The sequence below is a fragment of the Schistocerca cancellata genome, chromosome 1 (assembly GCF_023864275.1).
Source record: "Schistocerca cancellata isolate TAMUIC-IGC-003103 chromosome 1, iqSchCanc2.1, whole genome shotgun sequence".
NCBI lineage: Eukaryota > Metazoa > Arthropoda > Insecta > Orthoptera > Acrididae > Schistocerca > Schistocerca cancellata.
Genome location: NC_064626.1, coordinates 1,069,633,927 through 1,069,647,636, shown reverse-complemented (window position 1 = coordinate 1,069,647,636; position 13,710 = coordinate 1,069,633,927). Strand labels below are relative to the sequence as shown.

Genomic DNA, 13,710 nt, shown 5'->3' with positions numbered 1-13,710 from the left:
AAGTTCTATTGCTGTTTTGTACACTTTCCTGTTTGTTTCCACTGATTCATAAATCCTTGTGGCAATTAGTTCTTTACCAGTTGCATTAAGATGTTGTCCATGTGCTGTATAAAGCTCCTTGTTACTAGGAGTATCAATAAAACAAGTGTTATGGAAGCTTTTCACTGTTTTTCTTTTTTAGTTTTCTGTTTGCAGATTGAATTTCTTGGTTTACACAAGACCATTCAGGCAGGTCATGTCTATGTGGTACACCAACTAAAATCACTTTTGTATTTGTATTTTGTAATGCTGACAAGGCTTTATGTAGTGAACGAATTGCCAACTTGGTTTCATTCTTTGCTACATCGTTAGCCCCTGCCCAGATAACTGCAAAATCTTCACTTATATACTTGAAAAAAGAGACAGCATTGGTCGTATATTTTTTACTATCGCAAAATCGATTTTCTGTCACTGAGTGACCATCTTCAGTGCTATATTGTATAACTTAAATTAGGATGCACTGTTGTCACTAAGCTTACGGCAGTCACATAGCTATGTGATATATACAATATAGCACTGAAGATGGTCACTCAGTGACAGAAAATCGATTTTGCGATAGTAAAAAATATACGACCAATGCTGTCTCTTTTTTCAAGTATACCTATTATCTGGTCGTAGTGCACAAGACAACATGGAGTCGCCAATCAATAAAATCTTCACTTGTCAACTTATGAAGGTCATTGCATTTTTTTAGTATTACACTAGTGGGGGCACCTGGTATCACCTTCCCTTCAACATCATATTTATTTGAAGCTAAGTTTAAAATGTTTCTTGCACAGTCTCTGCCATGGCTATCTGAGGCAATGAATATTTTGGGTCTCCTATTCACTGACTGACTCTCAGGAGCGAAGGTTTGCATTTTCATTGCTGCACCCATAGATTGATTTCCTTTTTGAACTGCGTTCTGTGTTGTGGTATGCACACAGTGTTGTGAATCATGATTTATGTTGGGTGCATCAAATCTGTAGTTTTTGCACATTTCTATCTTGCCTGATTCTCGCTTCTGTAGTTCATTTGTTAGCAAACATATAATTGTTTTCGAATACTTAAGTTCCTTTCTTACTATTCTGAGTTCATTCTGTAACTTTTCGCACACACGTTTTTAACGGGTCTGTTTTGATTTCGTCCATATCGACACTGTCAGTACGAAAACAATCACTGCATTTCCAGCTTTTCACTCTATTCGTTGAATTTACACACGAGTAATGGAATTTTCTGTTACATTTTACACAACACATGCCTTTTCTTGCTGTTTTGTTACAGGAACATGGTTTATTCCACGCTTCCTCACTTATTTCGTAAATAGAATTCATATTTTCTGAACTGGTCACGGCCATTGTGCACTAGTTAGTTCCAAAGCACAATATGTCCCTGTTCTTTCAACAGATCGCCGTATTTTTAGTTACTCACCAAGAAAAATTACTAATCCACATATACACACCATAATATGTTTAACTTAAGCTCGTTAAACGATCAAAGTAACTTATTTTGTTCACACATTTATCAGTACACACTATACAGCCATTCCAAAGCACATCTTTTTATTCTAATATACTAATATACTAAAGGGCATGTGGAAGACAAAATGGAAGTCAGTCACCTGGTATGCAGAATCAGATTCAATCTTTTCCAATTACTGTCTCATTACCAATAATCTACATGATGAATCTGCTACAAAACGCCAGTTACTGCACATGAAAGCAAGATTCTATTAGTCTCTTGGGATCTTCTCACTACTATTCATTATTGGAAAGATTCTTTTCCAGAAAATGTGGTTAAGAGGCATACAATGGAATGAAATTCTGCCTCCAGACAGAAAATTTGGACTTCACAACTCACTCATCTCCAGACCTTATCACTCAGATTGGACAGCATAGTCAAACACCAGGAGTTTCACAAGTTCATGTATTTTGTGATACCTTGGAAAGAGCTTATGGGGCTGCACTGTACATCAGAACGTCCTGATCACCAGTAAAAATGGGATATCCCTATCAATAGGGTTGAGGCAGTTATTGACTGCAAGAGTCAACCGCCTCATATTTGAGAATGAACTTCTTTGAAAACTGTTGATCTCAGTGTGTTCCGAACTCTGTATTCAAGCAGATGTGTTTGTACCGACATGATCAAAATAAAGTTAATTCATTATAAACGAGCGAATACTTAATGTTGGGTTCAAGATTACCATACATAATATCTCGTTCCCCTTCCTGGTGACCCCAACGCTCACAAACGCCGCTTACGACGCCAAAAATGTGTACTGGAACATCGCCATGGACAAACAATGCAGCAAGCCTTTGTCGGATTCCTACGTTCATTGACTTTGCATCGCACTGCATCTGGATGCAGTGTACAGGAAGTGTAATTAGTGTGTAAATTCCTGACTCTTGTGTGAATCGTGCTTTTTGGTAACTTTCATCACCTTCTCACACATCGACAATGTGACCGAGGCGCACACGTCGTCCGTCGAAACCCGCTCAACGCGTCAGTAATTTCACTTCCGGACAGTGCAGTGCTCCTTCGCCGATTAATTTGGACTATTTTGACTTGCTTTTGTGTAATGAATTAACTTTGTGCAGTGCTTCGATACCGGACAATCATGCCAAACAATGGACTGCAACAAACGGGGACTATGTTGCAAATCCCAGTTCACACGGACTCCGAACTACGGCTAAATTGCATGCCTGGTCGAATCCACAGGAACAATTTCATCAAGGACATACTACCAATCAATGACAATGCACCAATTACACTGATGACTATGCTGGCTGTTTCTCAGTGCAACACTGGACATGCCACGCCTCCCTCTACACAGCACCCGAGCCACACCGACTCTGCTTGACCGCTACCGCTACCGACAGCGACGTCACAGCCACCGCCTGCTGGCTCACTGACCTCGACCCAGTCAAAACAAACAGCTGCGCAACATATGATCCCGCCACAGCTACCGCACCTGCATCTTGTCAACATCTCGCCGACACTATGCACGCTTACCGCCAGGCCGTTCACTACTCGATTGCGCCCGCAACTTGTTCACCCACCCCAGAAGATGATTTCAGCAGTATCAATACTTCACACAGCAGTGAACATGTTCTCACTCCACTGCCACTGACTACTGAGTTTCACATTTGTGATCGCACACACGATCTCTTCTACTCGAACTGTTACGTCAATACTGTGCGGCCAACCTTGTCTTGTACGCCAGGTTACCCTTCGATAGAGACAATTCTGGTTTCAACCCCATCTTACTCAGTGATACACAGCAGACTGCTTCATGACATACATTTTCGCCTGAACAACTGCAACAGCTATGTGAGCAAATTGCGACATACAACTTGTTGGTACAAGATCAGTTACACATGCTGCAGCCGACACTGACCGAGCACAACATGCAACGAGATGCTCCTGTCATTGTTCCGCCTCCGAGTGCTGACAATCCTTTGCCATTACTACCAGCTACAACTAAAACCCTGATGATCACGCTACATGGATCTATGTCCCAGATGTCACAACTGTCACCATCACGCCACCTCAAGTGAAAATTCTATGTTACTGATGTGATACAAACAATTTATTTACACCGCTGCCACCTTTCAGAATGGTTCAAATGGCTCTGAGCACTATGGGACTCAACTGCTGTGGTCATAAGTCCCCTAGAACTTAGAACTACTTAAACCTAACCAACCTAAGGACATCACACACATCCATGCCCGAGGCAGGATTCGAACCTGCGACCGTAGTGGTCGTGCGGTTCCAGACTGTAGCACCTGTAACCGCTCGGCCACTCTGGCCGGCGGCTGCCACCTTTCCTTGGTAGTTCCAGACACTTCATTTCTGTGCCACGGCATAACCAGCTGCATTCCAGTGCTGCTTGCTTTGCCGCCCTCTTCACTACCTCCGTACGACCAACACATTTACCGTTTCTGCTTCGACGAGTGAGTATCTTTCCACTCCGACACACGACCATGCAGCAGTTTCGTGCAAACAGCTTGCAGCCTTACAACTCAAGTGCAGCACTGACAGTGACAGCACACACGCAGCTCCAGTTCCATCAAACTGTGCCGCCACTCTCTGCCACGGACCAGTAGTTCATCTGCCAATTGGACTTCTTCACATTCACATTACGTCTCATCGCCTTCCTGCTCCAACCATGGTTTCACCGGCCACGTCCGCCTTCGACCACCTCTCACCGTCGTCATGCCTCATGCACAGGGCTCATGGCCACGCCCCCCAACCTTTGATCAAGGCTGTTTTGCACATCAAAACAGCGACACTGTCAACTCCGCTCAGAGCATCCTGCCATCTACCGCTGTAACACAATCACCATCCACAGACTCCGAGGTGATGCTTCTATCTACACCGAAGTCATCCACTGCCAAGGTCAGTCATGAGCAGCTTGCTGTTTTCTCCCCTGCTGCAACATCAAGCACCTCTATAACCCCATCATTACCATGAGTGTTGCTCATCTGGGATCTCTTATGCAGCCCGTTAAGCCACAGCATGCTTGCTCCTTTATGTCATACGGCCAATAACAAACTGTTACTGGACACTTTGCACTTACCACAGTGCTCGCTGGCAAATACTTTGGCAATACATCGCATCGCATCTTCGACGCACTCCGTGCCTTTGATCAGATCAAAACTGCGCTGTGCCGCATGGCCTCAGCACGATGATGTTCTCCCCACCGACATGTCGCCGCCTTCTGCTTCCACTGTGCCATCAGCAGCATGGCACGGTCAACCTGTGGACGCCTTCTGTACCACATTCCCTCCACTGGTCATGCCTACCAAGACATCAAGAAATGGTCCGATCGCGCCTCGCACTACCGCCTGCCATGACACAATTGGTCACGCGCACCTGCGCCATCAGCCGGCCGGGTGCACACACGCCTCTCATCATCCTTACCGTGCTCTGCATTACCGGCGGGGGCTCTGTGGTGGTTATCGACTGCAAGAGTCGACTGCCTCATCTTTGAGAATGAACTTCTTTGAAAACTGTTGATCTCAGTGTGTTCCGAACTCTGTATTCGAGCGGATGTGTTTGTACTGATATGATCAAAATAAAGTTAATTAATTATAAATGAGCGAATACTTAATGTTGGGTTCGAGATTACCGTACGTAACATCTCGATCCCCATAGGGTGATGCCTCCACAGATTGAGTTATTAGCTGTCTTACTGGGTAACCTCTGAGGCATTTCTGCCAATTATCTGCACTATGTTACATATTGTGTATTAGTGAACATGACACAACATGTATGTAAACATAATATTGGGAATAACTTTGTAGGGGTACTTGATTAGATGAGAAACGATCCAAATTGCTGGAATTTTTGTCTATTTGTAACCAAGTGACAGAAATCCAAGAGGGTTTGATACCAATGCAGTGGCATCATTACCCAAACTAATCCAGCATGTATGGTGTGATCTGGAATATCTGTAGATAAACTTCCATGTTATGGTGGTATGAGCCTTCCTGGCTAATTAAACAGCCTGGAACTAGGCCTTGACAAGAAATCTCTAACAATTCTCTGCCAGAAACACTAAAGCTATGCCACCAAACTTTTATTGTTAATGCAGGGGTGTGTCCTACTGAGTGCCAAAATATAATTCTTACTGGAAAATATTACATAGAATGGCACGCATTCTGCATTTCATCCATAATGTCCATTGTTTTGATGGCGTTCAGAAGATTTGCTGTGAGGAAAGAACTGACAAACACTATTTATTCTGACAATGCAAAAACATTTCAGGCTGCAAACATGTAATTAAAAGAAGTCTCTCATTCCTCTGAGGACATGAACATCAAATAGCACTTTGCTCACAAAGGTGTTTCCTGGAAATTCACTGTATCATGGGCAGCTTGGTGGGAAGGCTGGTGGGAGCGTTTTGTGGGAACAAGGAAACGCTGCCTGCGAAAGGCTTTGGAAAAATCCATAGTAGACATGGAAATTCATCAACTTTATTGGTGGAAACAGAAGCTGTGGGGCTAATCACACAGGGTGACTCAAAAATATTGACAACAAGCCATTCTTAACTGGAGCATCACTGACCACACTATCCACTGGTCCTGAGCTGATGGTGCTGTGGATCTCGAATGAGAAGTGAGGCAAAGAGAAAAGCTGCAAAACCTGTCAAATGTGGCGTGGCAGGTATTGTCCTGTTAGAGGAAGATAGACTGCCAAGGCACATGTGGAAGAGAGCCTGCATTAAAGATAAAAGACCCAGAAGAGACAGAATAGTGTGAACCTTAATTCCTCGGACACCTGATGGAAGAAATATTAGTTGGTTTGTGCAGCTGGTCATCCCACTTGAGATTGATAGGATGCTGAGGATGAAAATAAATACACTGTTATTGATCTCTGTTATGTAATATCTTTTACAAGAATTAATAATACAGCTGTAAGAAAATAAACATGTTGTCTTGTTCATTAAATACACTGTATATAACACCATACTCATCTGGGTGAGATAGATCACAATGTAGTCATAATGTTAAGCTTTACATCTCCATCTACATCTATACCTACATAATTACTCTGCTATTCACAATAAAGAGCCTGGCAGAGGGTTGAATGAACCACCTTCAAGCTGTTTCTCTACTGTTCCCCTCTCGAATGGCATACGGGAAAAATGAGCACTTAAATTTTTCTGTGCGAGCTCTGATTTATTATTTTATCATCATGATCATTTCTCGCTATTTCGATGGGTGCCAACAGAATGTTTTTGCAATCAGAGGAGAAAACTGGTGATTGAAATTTCATGAGAAGATCCCGTCGCAATGAAAAACGCCTTTGTTTTAATGATTGCCACTCCAATTCACTTATCATGACTGTGACACTATCTCCCCTAATTCATGATAATATAAAATGAGCTGCCCTTCTTTGTACTTTTTTGATGTCATCCATCAGTCCCACTTGATGTGGATCCCACACCGCACAGCAATACTCCAGAATAGGGCGGACAAGCGTGGTATAAGCAGTCTCTTTAGTAGACCTGTTGCACCTTCTAAGTGTTCTGCCAATGAATCACAGTCTTTGGTTTGCTCTACCCACAATATTATCTATGTGATTGTTCCAATTTAGGTTATTTGTAATTGTAATCCCTAAGTATTTAGTTGAATTTACAGCCTTCAGATTTGTGTGACTTATCGCGTAATCGAAATTTAGCCGATTTCTTTTAGTACTACACCTCTCCTTATTCAGGGTCAATTGTCACTTTCACACCATACAGATATCTTATCTAAATCATTTTGCAAGTCGTTTTGATCATCTGATGACATTACAAGATGGTAAATGACAACATCATCTGCAAACAATCTAAGACGGCTACTCAGATTGTCTCCTATGTCATTAATATAGATCAGGAACAATAGAGGGCCTATAACACTTCCTTGGGGAATGCCGGATATTTCTTCTCTTTTACTTTACGACTTTCTGTCTATTACTATGAACTGTGACCTCTCTGACAGGAAATCATGAATCCAGTCGCACAACTGAGGCAATACTCCGTAGGCTCGCAGTTTGGTTAGAAGATGCTTGTGAGGAATGGTGTTGAAAGCCTTCTGGAAATCTAAAAATATGGAATGAATTTGACATTGCCTGTCAATAGCACTTATTACTTCATGTGTATAAAGAGCTAGTTGTGTTTCACAGGAATGAGGATACATAGCTGGCTGCAAAGGTGAAGTGATGTCAATCCTACTGAGTGCACTTGGGATGTTGTTGAACAGCGTCTGGCCATCTTGAGTCTTTCTCTAACAACTTGCTGTGAATTCAGAGTGATATCTGTTCAATCAAGGATAAGTATAACCTCACAATGTTTGTGGCATTGTTAGTGCAATGCATGTTGTAATGACGTGCCACTGTCATCATTGTGTGTGCTCTAATTCAGCAGCTCATTAGTGTAATTTATGGTGAATAATTCTCGTAATCTAAAAGCAACAGTTTCTTCCATCAAAAAGTATGAGGGGGTAAAATGACCTTCACACACTTCAGTAGAACTAGTAATGGTTCATGTGGTGATCTGCAGCTGGAATATTCCAAGAAGATAATGAATTATTGTTTCACAGCCTTTGTTAGGATACTAGTTTGGGAGTTTTACTTCTACACTTCAAAGAAGAATATGAAGCTTCAGTTTTGTACATTCATGCATTTCATTCATTCACACTTTGTGTTTCATAAACCCCAACATGAAGAAGAACTGAAACAGATGCAGTGTTAGTGTTAGTAATATGGAGTTGTATTAATGGCCTTGACATTCACTAAAAAGCAAAGTTAGCTTATATAATATATTGCAGTACTTTGAATGTCTTCCCATAAGATAGAATGATCTATTGAACATTCAGGGCTAAGATTAAAGACTTTAAAAATTACTATGCAAATGCAAAAATCTGTTACCAGAGGCTAACTGGAGATCAGTTATTGTCTCAGGATGAAGAAAGCTACAGTGGTACATTATTTGTCAGGTAATGTGCAATATCAGATAACAAAACAACTTTTAAAAACAAGCCAAAAATACTTTGCTGTAGATTTACTTTTGGCATTCCTACTCTTCAAACTAATTTATGTGAGTTTTCTGTTGGGTTACATGTGATAAAACAACATACTACCATGAAAAACATAGTGTGCAAGGATTTTATTATTAATACAGAAAATTTCAAAACAGGTAAAGCACAATTGATTGACAGTAGCAAAAATTGGAGAATTCTACTGCAATTATAATTACTGTTATTATCACTGAAAAAAGACACACTAAAATGAAATCTTTATGACTGTCTTTGTAGGATTACATACCAGGAGCAGCTTCACGATCAAATCCATGATTGCTGGTGGCAACCAGAACAACTCCACTTACTGGATCAAGTGTGAGTGAGCTGTTGTGGAGACCAAGAATGTGAGTGTACCGAACTTTTCCAAATATTCCAGTGTCCACATCACTAGCATGCACCTGCAAATTTTCAGATAATTGTTTCTCGGAGTAGAAACCAAGTAAAGTGGAAAGATGACTGACACATAATGAGGAGAAGGTGCATTCAGGTGTTAATAATTCATGTCACTTTAAGTTAAAGCAGTTTGGCTAAGTTACTTCACATTTTTGGGGATGATTCTACCAGTAATACCATGACAGATTCTTTCGCTTATAATAGAAATAATGCTCCAGTTGCAGTGGCACTACTGACAGGGCATACATTTAAGAAAGTTAGCTGTTACAATTACAGTACATTTGCACTGAGAACGTTTTATTTATTAAGCTACTCTTTCACAGTGTGGGAATTGTGTTTATTATGTAACAGTAAAATATTTTCTGTTGGAAACCTACAAAATCATAATAAACTGAGTGATATGATGTTGTAACCACCCAAGTCCAACATCCAAAAGCAAGGTTATTAATGAAATACGACACTTCGAACTAAAAGCACATTTATTATGAATGCCAATTTACAGCCAGAACAGAACTTACCTCCAGGATGGAGAGTGCAGCTATTTATAGAAACACTGAATATTCTTGAACACTAGTGTTTTGTACAGATATAGAATATTCCAGAATATACAAACATAAAATATTACAAGAACCTTCCAGAAATGATAAGTACTAAATAAGAAATAATTGCTGGTGTTTAGGTTTGAATGGGTGACCCACAGTAAGCCAACCAGTGAAGCCAACCACTACACCACACTGTATGCACCAGAGCTCACTTCATTGCAACATATGCAGAAACAGCAACCACTGTTTCAGAGGTTCTCAATGGGGTAGCACCCTGATCTAGATCTTATCAATGGTTCTCTGTATGCCTATGCTGGCAGGCAGATCCTCATGTTCTGGTCATGTTGGTACATCTTCCTCATTATGAATAGCATCAAAGGTAGCCCCTTCTGTTGAAGCTTTGTGATCATTGAGTTGATCTTCAGTCTCCTTGAATCTCCCGTTGTTGATCTGTGCTTCTGGATTGCAGTAGGGCTTCATACATAGGACTTGGAGAAATATCTGCATTTTTCTCTCCTTGATGAAGGAACATAAATCTTGACATCACAGGCATCCAACAAGTGACAAAAAGATGTAGCCCAAAGCAGACTTTAGCAGCTTTTCTAACAGTTCCACTTTTGCATAGGTGTAAAAATCCATACCAAGCCTCATGGGCTATATCTCACTGGCCTGTGCATGACGTTATAGCACTATCACCCATTTTCCTGAGAGTCCAGGGTCTATCTATATGCAAGCCAAATGCCTTGATCCTTCAGTCCTCATGATGTGGGGTTTCACATAGTCATACTGAGTACTGCCCTGTTGAAACAGGAACAGTGTATCCATTTTTGTTTCAGCCTCACTACCATCAAAGAGAAACAATGGTGTAAACCCTGTAGTGTCTTGTTTCACTGTGTTTTATGTAAATGTCATGGTAGGCATTATTTTACCCCAGTTTCTCTGTTCATCATCTATGTGCATAGAGAGCATATATGGCATCATTCTGTGAGACCATCTGTTTGTGGATGGTACGCAGAAGTCATTTGATAGCTGGTGTCACAGTGTGAAATGATCTCTAACACCAGTCTCTACTGGAAGAATTTTCCACGATAATAGTTCATCACACAGGGTACTTTGCACCTCAAAATGATGTCTTCTACAAGGAACTTTGCAATTTCTGGAGCTTTGGCAGTCATTGGCAGTCAACACAGCTTTGGTTGCTACACACCAGTTGATATAGTCAGTGAAGACTATTATCCATCAATTCCCATTTATTGACTTTGGGAACCTCCCCAAGAGTTCAATTTCCATTCAATGTAATTGTGCTGCTAGTACCTAATGCCTCGGAGGTAATTGTGGTACTTGCTTCTGTAGTTGGCATTCCTCAAGGGCTCTCTTAACGTCTAATGGATTGGTAGAAATCTGGCTAGTGATACCTGTGTCTGATTCTGTCTAGAGTCCTCACAAATCTCAAGTGGCCAGATGTTGGAACATCATGGAAAAGGCTTCAGGATAGCTGGCTGATAATGAGCTTGTATGACAATGAGCCATTTACCTCTGTTCAGCAACTATGTCATTTAATGCAGCAGTGACTGAGATTTCATCCATGCTTCTGTGTTCTGACAAAGGATTCCTTGAAAGGCAGCTGGTGTTCTTTTGTTTGCGTACACTTTTGTATACCACAATGACATCGTACTCCTGAAGCCTCACCATCCACCTTGCCAGTCAACCAAATGCGTTCTTTAAGCTAGTCAGCCTGCATAGAGAATGGTGGTCCATTACAGTGGAGAATGGTTTGCCAAATAAATACATCTGGAACATGTTGAAGGCCTAAAAATACAAGAAACTCTTTCTTGGTTGTACAGAAGTTCATCTTGGACTTGGAGAGTATCCTGGAAGCATAAGCTATCACCTTTTATGCACCTTTCTGAATATGTAGTAGAACTGTCCTATTCCAAAACCGCTAGCGTCAGTGTGATGTTCTGTGTCAGCACTATCATTCTACATTACTAGAGCTGGAGAAGATGTTAGTGTCTCCTTAAGCACAAGGCAAGATCTTTTTTGCACTTCATTCCAGGAAAACTTAATATCTTCCTGCAGTATTTCTTGCAAGGAACATGCCTTGGTACAGAAGTCCTTTATAAATCACCAGCAGTATGAAAACATTCTGAGAAAACTTATGACATCATCAATGTGTTGAGGAATTGGCAAATATGTAACAGTTCTCATTTTCTCTGGATTGGGACAGACTCCACTGCCATTCATGAGATGCCTCAAAACTTTTCTTTCTTGAGCACCAAAGAGGCACTTTTTCAGATTCAGGCAGAGGCCTGCAGTCTTAACGTGCTTTGGAATGATTTTCAAATGTCTTCAGAACAATGATAATGTGTTCCAGACAGAAAAGACATGTCCATTTAAAGTGTTGAAACACTTTGTCCATCATACTTTTGAAGGTGGCTGGACAGAATAAATTTTAAAATCTTAGAGGATGTCAGGAGTTATGAAGACAATCTTCTGCCAGTGAGCCATGTCAACATCATTTTGCCAGTAGCCTGTCTCCAGATCCCTAGTTTAGAAAAACTTCACTCCTTTCAAGCCATCTAGGGTGTTATCAGTGTGTAGACTGACACTAGCGGTTTTGAAATTGTACACTTCTAGTACAAATTCAGTAAGAGGCTGAAAATGCAATAACTTGCACTTCCAGGATACTCTCTAAGTCCAAGATAAACTACCGCATAACTGAGAAAGGGTTTCTTGCATTTTTGGGCCATCAACACATTCCAGATGTATTTATTTGGCAAACCATTCTCCACTGTAATGGACCACTATCTCTATGCTGGCTGACTAGCTTGAGGAATTCATCATGTCAACTGGTAAGGTGGGTGCTGAGGCTTCAGGAGTATGATGTCATAGTTTTATATAAACATGGACACAGACAAAAGGACACCAACTGTCTTTCAAGAAATCTGTTGGCAGAACACAGCAGCAAGGTTGAAATCTCAGTCACCATTGCATTAAATGATAATGCTGCTGAACAGAGGTAAATGGTTCATTGTCATCCCAGCTCATTTGTAGCCAGCTTTCCTGAAGCTTTTTCCATTATATTCCAACATCTGGTCACTTGAGATTTGTGAAAATACTAGACAGAATCAGACACAGGTATCACCAACCAGATCTCTACCAATTTCTTAGGAACTAAGTGAGCTGCTGTAAGGAATGCCAACTATGGAAGCATGTGCCACAGTTACCTCTGGAGCATCTGGTACAGCAGCACCATTGCACTGAACTGGTAGTGGTTAGATATCTTTCCTCATGATTTTGTTCAGCCATTGGTAGTTGACGCCAAAGCAGCATGTCCCATCATTACTCCTCACAAAGACCGCAGGAGAGGACTAAGGGCTCTCTGAAGCTTCAATAATGTCATCTTGCAGCACCTTCTCCATTTTGTACTAGACTGTCTGTTATTCACCTGCTGAAACTCTATATGAGCACTGGCCAATTGCTGGATGATCCCCAGTGCTCTTGAGATGTTCAACCATGGGCTGCTTGTTCTGTCTTTTTTTCACTCTGGGTTTGAAAGCATCTGAAAATTGATGCAGATTAGTTATCACTTGCTGATGTTCCTCAGTCAGGCCAGATTCTAGTTGCAGTTTGATAGTAGCTTCCTCCCCTGTTAGGTCTGTATTGGTATAGTTGGAGTCACAAATGATGGCGGTCGAGTTCAGGCTTGTTCTGCACATCTACATCACGCATTCTCCATCAGCCAATGAGCATTCAGCAGTGTTTGGAGCACTTTGCTATAAATTCCATAGCTAATGTGAGTATTAAACATGATCGTAGTGTGTTGTTTAGTGAATTTCTACTCCATTTGTTGTGAGTTGCTATCGATGATGGTTGTGGTAAGTGATAAATTCTGCATAAGCAAGCGAGAGACATAACTTTCAGGATATATACTTTCTTCAGGAAGAAAGTATGTGCATGCCTGTACCACAACTGTCACTTGGAATCACCAACAATGCATCCCCTGTCAGTGCCTCAGAATGCGTGAACCGCCATCATTTGTGGATCCGACTATAGTGGGGCATGATTCTTCTTTGATGACACTAAGCTACCATTACTGGACTAGTTTGGCTGCCCCTATACATAAACGTTTAGGGGTGAGTTGTGGCTGCTCATGGCAGTTAGTGATCCAAGTTCTCTCTGACCATCTA

At 41.3% G+C, this 13,710-nt stretch overlaps 1 protein-coding gene across 1 annotated transcript in view; it reads right to left on the bottom strand.

The window, feature by feature from the left end:
• LOC126128123 (cadherin-86C-like) overlaps positions 1–13,710 on the bottom strand; it is a 334,718-nt gene that overhangs the window by 94,242 nt on the left and 226,766 nt on the right. The window contains exon 12 of the mRNA XM_049915150.1: positions 8,830–8,983. Within this exon, the coding sequence (XP_049771107.1) occupies positions 8,830–8,983 (154 nt within the window). The remainder of the gene's footprint in view (positions 1–8,829; positions 8,984–13,710) is intronic.